General features: G+C 47.5%; 1 protein-coding gene across 2 annotated transcripts in view; it reads left to right on the top strand.

The window, feature by feature from the left end:
* Positions 1 to 228: 228 nt before the first annotated feature.
* Positions 229 to 9,554, top strand: part of MRPL37 (mitochondrial ribosomal protein L37) — a 16,124-nt gene continuing 6,798 nt past the window's right edge. For both annotated transcript variants that reach the window (XM_008074271.1, XM_021707098.1), the window contains exons 1-4: positions 229 to 670; positions 3,739 to 3,922; positions 4,016 to 4,131; positions 7,133 to 7,318. In XM_008074271.1, the coding sequence (XP_008072462.1) occupies positions 325 to 670; positions 3,739 to 3,922; positions 4,016 to 4,131; positions 7,133 to 7,318 (832 nt within the window). In that variant the 5' untranslated portion in view covers positions 229 to 324. The remainder of the gene's footprint in view (positions 671 to 3,738; positions 3,923 to 4,015; positions 4,132 to 7,132; positions 7,319 to 9,554) is intronic.

Below are 9,554 nucleotides of genomic sequence, written 5' to 3' on the forward strand. Positions count from 1 at the left end.
AGTCCAGGTTTGAAGTCCCGCGCTCTTCTCGTCCCGCCTCAGACCCCCGCCACGACCACTCACCTACACTCCTGCGCTTCCTCTCACGTGAGGATTCTCCAGGATCCGCCCCTCAGGAGGCGGGGCGCGTTTAGTGGACCCACCCATAAGAAAACGAGAAAGACTTGCGGGGCGGGGCAATACCGCTGTACTTGCTCGTGATTGGCTAGAGCGGCTGCCATTCACAAAACGAGCTTTGGCGTTCAGCCCCTTTCGTTCCCAGCAGGCTTTGCGCGTGGTAAGATGGTGGCGTCCAGGTAGGAGTCTTGAGGAGACCAGAACGGTATGGCGTTGCAGTCGGGGCCCGCTAGGCGGGCTCTGGCTGGCTCTGGTAGGCTTGGCCTTGGGGGCTGCGGGGCTCCGAGACGCGGGGCGTACGAGTGGGGCGTGCGCTCCACGCGGAAGCCCGAGCCTCCTCCCCTGGACAGGGTGTACGAGATCCCTGGACTGGAACCCATCACCTATGCCGGGAAGATGCACTTCATGCCCGGGCTGGCGCGGCCGGTCTTCCCGCCCTGGGACCCCGGCTGGAGGCACCCGAAATTCTACCGGTCGCCCCCGCTTCACGAGCACTCGCTGTACAGAGACCAGGTCTGCTACATCTTCCACCAGCGTTGCCGCCTTCTCGAGGGTGAGGCCCTTGTTCCTCTGCCCAGCACGGACCCCAACCCTCTGTGACTTTGGGCAAGACATTGAAACCCTAGTGGGTCTGAGTTTCTCCCTCTGCGAAATGGAGCCAGAGTGACGCCCATCTTCTGATTAAGTGGGATGTAAAGAGCTGTGCTTGGTGTGAGGGAGTGAAAAGAGAGTTTGCGTGCCAACGTGAAAAGACCTGGTTTGCAGGCCTAGCCCGGGCTGTCACTCTCTGTGTGACTCTGGGCAAGTGGCTGATCCTCCTGAGCCTCCATTTCTGTGAAATGAGTGATTTTGACCAGGCAGTCCACATTGACCTTTCCAGCCCTGACATCTGGGAGATTAACTACATTGAAGAAATAGATGGAGGGAGTTCATAGCGGAAAGAGCAGAAAGTGTGTTTAGTCTCCAGTCCTGTAACCACTAAAGCCCACTTCCACTCTTCTGTCACTCTCACTAAGAACAGATCAGAATGATTTTGCCAAACCAGTCTGTCTGTCTAGAGCAGTGCCAGGAATTATTTTACAGAGTTTATTGGGAGGCTTGTTTATTGAGAGTCCTTTTTCTCCTTTTTCTATCTTCCTTCCCCACCCAAATCAGGATGGGGATAGGGCAGGTCCTGAAAACAAATGGTCAAGTTGAGTGAGAATAGTATTTTCTAAGGAGTAGTTAGGAAAAAAAGGGACCTGGCAGAATTTGGGGACTAAGCCAAAGAATAAATCCTAGGTTTGAAAAAAATCTTAAAGCAACTGGCCAGCCTTTTAAGCTGTTCAGTTCCATTCCTGAAAGCTGATTTTCCAACCTTTGAACACTTCCAGTGCCCTCCTAGGGTGCTGTGAGGAATCTCTCAAGACTTGGCACTCTTGAATGACCCTGGTATCAAAATACCAACTGGGTGAATGCATTAGCAGTATTTTAGAACTTATTTGACTAGGCTGAAAATGTATCTTATATCATACACTTTTGCCACTCACAGGTTCTGTAAAGTCTATAATAAAACTCTGCAAGATATAGGGCTAGAGCCAGGCGTGGTAGCTCACGCCTGTAATCCCAGCACTTTGGGAGGCTGAGGAGAGAGGATTACTTGAGTCCAAGGACTTGCGAACAGTGTGGGCAACTTGGTGAGACCTCATCTCTACAATAAATCAAAAAATCAGCCAGGTGTGGTGGCATGCACCTGTAGTTCCAGCTACTTGGAAGGCTGAGGTGGAAGGATTCCCTGAGCCTAGGAGGTTGAGGCTAAAGAGGCTGTGAGTATGCACTGCACTTCAACCTGAGTGACAGAGTGAGACTACGACTCAAAAAAAAAAAAAAGATACAGGATTAGAGAAGCCAATTGGAGTAATGGAGAGATTATGGTCTTTAGGGTAAATAGACTTAGATTCTTCTCCTAGCCCCATCACAAGGTATGTGACTTGAAGCAAATTCCTTACTCTGAGTTGCATCCTTCATTTATAAAATCCCATCTAACTTGTAGGTAGAACTCCTAGCACAGGGTAGATGGTGACATTCAGTAAATGGCAACCCTAATAATTACTTATTATTTATATGTGAGTGAGCCATAAAATCTTAATATTTTATCCATCTTCTAGTGTAAGGAACAGTGGCTGTGTCAGGACTAGGTTTTCTAGCTGGGGTGGGTAGCCTGCCAACCAAAGCAGTCACCAGCCCTCTATCAACTCGTGGTCACGATCACTGAAAAGAATACAGTGTTAACTTTCATCTGAGGACAGAGGACTGGTATGTTTACTTGATCCAGAACTTGGGTACCCTTAGGGAAGCCAGATTTGGGGAAAGTGAAGCTAGGGAGGTTTTGCCTAGCACCACAGCCCATCCCACTGAGAGTAGCCAAAGTTCCCACATGTTTAAAGACTCAGCTTAAATTGAATGTAGTTTACTTGTATACCATCTTTTCCTGAAAAGTGTTTTGGGCAGCTTATTTATAACACTACAGATTAAATTTAAAAATAGAAGAGGGAATCAGTACAAAGGGAAAATAAAAATGAAGTGAATACAAAAAAATCCATTCTGTGAGTTCTACTTGCTAAAGGGAAGCCCCAAACTTGGCTCCGAGCATGTTGGCAGTCTAGAGATGATACAGAGCTGGGGTCAGCTAACCAGGCCAGTTGCCTGTTTTTGTAAATAAAGTTTTGTTGGAACAAACCATGCACACTTGTTAATTATTGTTTTTCGCTGCTTTCATGCTTCAATGGCAGGGTTGAGTAGTTGTGACAGTCTGCTGGAAATATTTACTATTGGCCCTTTAAGGAAATGTTTGTTTACCCCTGTTATAGAGAAATATATTTTCAGTTGTGCAGTTAACTATGTCTATAAGAATAAAACAGTACTGACCAGGAAAAGCCCTACCTTTCTGCACTAAGGCCTGAGAAGATTAGAACATCTCAGAGAGCATCCTGTGTAGTAAATAGAGCATCCACAATATAACCCTTTTATAAATACAGCGATACATTTCACAGGACTGCTCCATGCTCATTATAGAATCTTAGGGTTAGGTGAGATGTGAAAAATTATCTGTGTAGGTGATCCCAAACTCAGCTCCTTAGGGTGTTCATGAAGATCCGGAAGTCATTCCCATTATTTCCAAAATCTGCTTCCCCTTGATAAGGCAGCATGGGTTTATTTCTGGCCCATACCTAGTAAATGAAATATATTAGATAGACACGGACTTTTCTAGTCTGGGTTGGGGTGTAGGTTGATAGAAAGGATCTATCCATCATAGTCCCACAGCTGAGGATCAATCCACTGGCTGCAGGATCCAGCCTAATGACCTCAGCTGTCTCTCTTACTGTTTAAATTCCTTTTCTGGCCGGTGCTTACTACCTCAGGTACCTGTTAACTATCCTGAAGTGGATGGTCATTCCTAAAGTTGGGTTGAAATCTGGCTTTCCTAGCTTCTGCTTTTCACTTTTGATTCTGTCCGCTCAGGTGTCACAGAACAAATTCACTTTCTCTTGAGGCAGCCTTTTCCCCAAGGTGCTGCAGGTGTGAGCATCTGAATCGTCTTCTTTTTCTTTTTTTTTTTTTTTGTGGCTCATTACCCTAAAGGTGAAAAGCAGGCCCTCTGGCTTACCAAGGCCAAGTTAATAGAAGGCCTTCCTGAAAAAGTACTCAGCCTTGTTGATGATCCAAGGACCCACATAGAGAACCAAGATGAGCGCGTTCTGAACGTGATCTCTCATGCCCGTCTCTGGCACTCCACTGAGGACATCCCCAAGAGAGAGACCTACTGGTAAGTTCCTCCAAGTATGTAAGATTTCCAACTAAGGGATCTTGGAGTCAACCTGTTGCTTTAAGTCCCTAAATGTCTCTTTTTTTCTCCAAGCCCAGTCATTGTGGACAGTCTGATACAACTGTGTAAATCCCAGATTCTCAAGCATCCATCTCTGGCCAGGCGGATGTGTGCCAAAAACTACACATTATCTGCCTCCTGGAATCGAGGTTAGTCATCTTGTACAACAGAAAGCCTTGGTTTGCTTTTTTGTCTTTCTACTCTTAGCTCCACCCCCAGCTCACATCTCTCTTCCCCCAAATACTTATCCTCACTCTGTCTTTTGTGGTGTAATTTTGTAGGCTCAGACACACCCTCGGTATCACCAACCATAGCCCAGGCTTTTTTGTTTTAATCACTTCTAAGACTGTTAATTCAACCATTAACAGTCAGCCACATCTGTTGAGCACCTAGGATCTGCTTGGAAGTGCCTAAACACTAAAGATAAGGACTTCATAAAGCACACAGAGACTCTGCCCTTACAAAGCCCTTATTCTATTATGACCGTCTCCTTACCCCATTCCTACTTCTAAATCCTAGGGTGGATAGCCGCTAGAGTGATCTTTCTAAAGTACAAGTCTTTCTATGTCTCTGCTCTGTTTCAAATCTTTCACCGTTTCAAATCCTTCACTGTCTCCCAGGAACACAAACCTATTAATCATGGGATGCCAGGCCCTCATGATTTGGCCTCCACCTAGTCTTTCCCGTCTTGTCTCCTGCTCTGTTGCCCTGCCCCTGCCCATCCCTAAATTGCCACTTGTAGCTTTTTGTCATCAAGCTTTCACACCCTTGTGTCTTGGCACATGCTGTGCATTCTGACTAGACTGCTCTTTTCCACTTTCTTCACTTAACCAAATTCTGCTCATCTGCAAGACTCCACTCAAGCCCCCCTCCTCTGTGATTCCAGGCTCTGTGACTCCAGAGCTGTTCTCCTTCTGCTCCTTCTGCTGTCCTAGCACAGATTACACTATATTGACAGTATCTAATAACGACACTGAGCTCCCGATGGCAAGGACCATGTCTCACTCATCTTGCCCACAGTGTCTAGCAGTTCATGGCCCTCAGTAGGTGCTGACTGAAGGGACAGGTGAATATTTCAAGCAGGGGTGTTCAGAGAACACAGGTGTCCTTACTGGTGGAATCCTGGAGCAGGGAACCAGCCATGGGATGCTTTGGAATTTCAGGTCCTCTGCTTGGTCAGGTCTCCAGCCGGCCCCTGAGTGTATGGGCTTTCTGGCAAGGAGTCAGCTTTGCACCACGAAGTGTTGGCACCACGAAGGAAATTAGTGAACCTCATGAATAGAGGAGTACTTGTTGGCCTATCATCAAGTATTGCCTCTAATTAAACTGCCCCATTTGGAGCTGTCACTGAAGGAGGGATGTGGAGGGAATTGAATTAGAAACCACACTAGAGTGGTCTGTGGGGAGAATCTAAAACCCAAGGTTAGGAGAGGTCCGGGCGCATTTGTTTTCCTTGCAGATTATAAGTGAGGAAACAGGAAGTACTTGAGAAAACTCTTCTTGAAGTGTGAGTCTGATATATTGTAACAACAGACCAGAACCTATCTGTTCCCAGATATAGTATACCCTTTTTACAGTAAGGGAGGCCACATGCTAATTAAATGATGGTGCTGTTTTGACTAAACCAGTTTGTAGACGTATAAGAAAACCAGCTTTGCCAGGTGCGGTGACTCACACCTGTAATCCCAGCACTTTGGGAGGTGGAGGCAAGAGGATTGCCTGAGTCCAGGGGTTTGAGACCAGCCTGGGCAACTTGGTGAGACCTTGTCTCTACAATAAATAAATAAATAAATAAGCTGGGAATGGTAGTGCACACCTGTGGTTCTGGCTACTTGGAAGGTTGAGGTGGAAGGATTGCCTGAGCCCAGCAGGTCAAGGCTGCAATGGCCATAAGCGTGCCACTGCACTCCAACCTGGGTATCAGAGTGAGACGACTCCTCAAAAAAAAGAAAACCAGCTTTGATCCATTACCTCCACACTGTGAGTTGACTATTTCTAGAGATCCAAGCACCTTCAGAAGAAGATCTGCCTCCATGGAGACTCCTCAGGAGGCCATTCTCAAAGAGTTTTTCCAAGCACATTTTGCCTGGGGTTAGCATGTGGCCTCCCGTGGGAACCTCTGAGAAGGCATCTGCTCATGTTCACCAGGGCTGGCTTGCTGGCTAGTCAGATGCGCGTTTGTCTTCCTCAAACCAGCTATCTCCAAGAGCAAGTATGTCGACCTGACTTAAGCCAGGCTTTCCAACTGGCCAGGTTTCTTTCACTCTCAGTTGTTAAGGACAACCTGGCATTTTCCTGGGCTTAACAGTCTCTCCTCTGCCTCTAGTCTCTACACTTCTCTCCATCCCACCTTCCCTAGCATATCCTGCTCTGGAAATCTGGATGTATTTCTCTGAACTCTGCCACAGAGCTGCACACACCTATGATTTTGCATGTGTTATCCTTTTTTAACTAGAATGATCCCCCCTCCATTTGCCTGAAAAGCTCGTACCCAGTGGTTTTTAACTAGAGACAGTTTACCCCGTAAGAGACATTTCATATTATTAGGACATTGATTGGTCTGGAGGGATGGAATGGGGAGGGAATTCTAGTGGCATCTAGCAGGTAAAAGCCAGGAATGCTGCTAAATACCCCACAGGGCACAGGACAGCCCCCTCACCAAAGGATAGGCTGGTTCCGAAAGTATTAAATAGTGCTGAGATTGAGAAGCCCTACTCTCATCCGTCCTTCAGAATGTGCTTTTAAGGTCTTGCTTCTTTCAGGAAACTTCCCAGGCTTCCTTCTGGATGTGCTCTATCCTTTCTATATGAACTTTACTAGCCGTTGAGCTCTTTGAGAGCAGGGAGTAGTAACTCATTTCCGTGTCTCAGGCTGGAGCAGGAAGAGCTGCATAGGGCAGACCTGAACCCCCAGAGACCATCCGCCCTCAGAGTTCATTGGGATGGAAGCACAGGAAGAAGAGTGCATTGGCTCATCCCCTGAGAGATCCCAGGCTCAACTTCCTGACTCAGTTGTATGTTCTGTGATTCAGCTGATCGTTTAGAAAAAGCTATAAGGAATGAGGTGCACGGGAGGATGAAGGCTGTAGACTTGGCTGACTTGAGAAAGCCTTTAGACCCAGCTAGACTAACCATGGTTCTCCCTTTTTAGAGTCTATTCTCCTTCAGGTCCGTGGTTCTGGTGGAGCCCGACTGAGTGCCAAGGATCCTCTGCCCCCCATTGCCTCCAGAGAGGAGGTCGAAGCCACTAAGGATCACGTTCTTGAGACCTTCTATCCCATATCTCCCACTATTGACCTCCAGGAGTGCAATGTGTATGAGGTGAAAGACAACACAGGTAAGACCAAAGCCTTTGACTTGTAGGCAGTGTGGGGAAGAGGGATGTGCTTCTTCCAAAGGTGTGAGGCCCCTCACATACATTCTCTCCTGGGAGCCCTGGGGCAGCCCCACGAGACAAAGACTTTTAGCTCCAGCTCCATTTTATAGGAAGCCAGCTGCCACTCAGGGAGGGTAAGTGACTTACACCGAGGCTGACTTGCTTTCTCCTCTGAGAGGTAGCTCTGCTACAACAGAGTTTTAACAGGTGGCTTGAGGGGCTTTTTTTTTCTTCGACAAACTATCATTGAATGTTGAGGGGCTTTTTGACCAAGGCTTTTTTTTCTTTTTTTAATCAGTCACTCTGTCCCCAGGCTAGAGTGCAGTGATATGATCACAAATTCTGCAGCCTCAACCTCCTTGGCTCAGGCAATCCTTCCATATCAGCTTCCGAGTAGCTGGGATTACAGGTGCGCATCACTAAGCCTGGCTAATTTTTTAATTTTTTGTAGAGATGAGGTCTTACTATGTTGCTCTTGAACTCCTGGCTCAAGCAATTCCCCCACCTTGGCCTCTTAAAGGTGCTGGGATTACAGGTGTACAGGCGCCGGGCCACTTCTTTTTTATTCATAGGTTCCCTGAAATATATCCTCTTTCTAGTCACTCTGTAAACTCTGGCCAACCTTCTTTAAGAACTGAGGAAACCTCGTGGATATTGAATAGGGCCACTGACCCAACCTTCAGTAGATGAGGCACCACTGTATACTCAGCCAAGTCAGATGAGTGAGATGGGGCTGGCCAGTTCCAGTCATCCACGCTGTTATCATGAGCTGTCGCGCATTCCTTGTAAACCCCTGCATTTTCACAGCTACAAACTAGGTCAGGCCTTACTGTCCTTACCTAGCCTGTTGCCACAGCCTCCCCCTGGTCACTGTGACCCCACACTATTTCCGGATTTGCAGAGCAAGATATGCTGGGGAAGGTGGGGTGGAGAGAGATGCACAGAGATTATAGGCAGAGGAGAGACTGATAAATCCAGGAAAAATCCAGGTTGTCCTTAGCAATTGAGAATGAAAGAAACCTGGCCGGCCAGGCTCAGTGGCTCAGCCTGTAATCCCAGCACTTTGGGAGGCCGAGGTGAATGGATTGCCTGAGCCCGCGGGTTCGAGACCTGCCTGGGCAACTTGGCGAGACCTCGTCTCTAAAATAAATAAAAAACTAGCCAGGTGTTAGCGTGTGCCTGTAATTCTGACTACTAGGAAGACTGAAGCGGAAGGATCACCGGAGCCCAGCAGGTCAAGGCTGCAGTGTCTGGGCAACGGAGTGAGGCTCCAACTCAAAAAAAAAAAGAAGAAAGAAACCTGGCCAGTTAGAAAGTCTGGTTTAAGTCAGATCGGCATGCATACATCCAGGCCATCTAGGTCTCAATTCCAGAGTAGCCTTTCTCAGCACCAGTGTAGTCCTATCTCTCTCCATGCTCAACCCCCCATTGCCTTATGAGTAAAGTCGGAACTCCTTAGCTTCCCACATGAGGGCCTTCGCATATGGCCTCCGTCCCCCCTCCAGCCTCATTGCCTCTACCCCCCTCCCTTTCTCCTGACTGTACTAAACACATCGGGTTCTTTCTCACCACCATGCTTTGGCGTTTTCTCTTCCCTCTGGCTAGAACTCTTGGTCATTCTTGCCTTTTTTTGTCACCCAGGCTAGAGTGCAATGGCACAGTCATGGCTCCCTGTGGCCTTGACTTCCTGGGCTCAGGTGATCCTTCCACTTCAGCCTCTCAAGTATTACAGACTTCAGGTCCGTGCCACCATGCCGACTAATTTTTTTTATTTTTGTAGAGACGAGGTATTGCTATATTGCCTAGGCTGGTCTTGGCCTCCCAAAGGTGCTGGGATGACAGACATGAGCCACTGCACTCAGCCAATAGCTTGTTGTCTTTCACAATTCATCTAAGGAATCACTTTCTCCCAGAAATGTTGTGGAATCTTCTAGTTTCATCTGTCCTCCTAGAGCCCCAGACTCACCTCATCTTGACATGCCCCTCTATATAGATAGGACTAGTACTCCTATCTGTCTCCCCTCTAAAGAAATGCTCCTCAGAGGCAGTGGCAGACTCTGCTTGGCCTCCAGTCCTGGTACCGGCCTCGGAGCTTAGCACAGAGCAAGCAGGTACTGGGTGTTTCCACATGTTAACTGCCTGAGCAGACTTGCGTGCACCCCTCTGGGATTTTCTTTTTTTTTTTTTTTTTTTTTTT

Source organism: Carlito syrichta, unplaced genomic scaffold (assembly GCF_000164805.1).
Source record: "Carlito syrichta isolate Samal-C Ts95f unplaced genomic scaffold, Tarsius_syrichta-2.0.1 Scaffold316384, whole genome shotgun sequence".
NCBI classification, from domain to species: domain Eukaryota; kingdom Metazoa; phylum Chordata; class Mammalia; order Primates; family Tarsiidae; genus Carlito; species Carlito syrichta.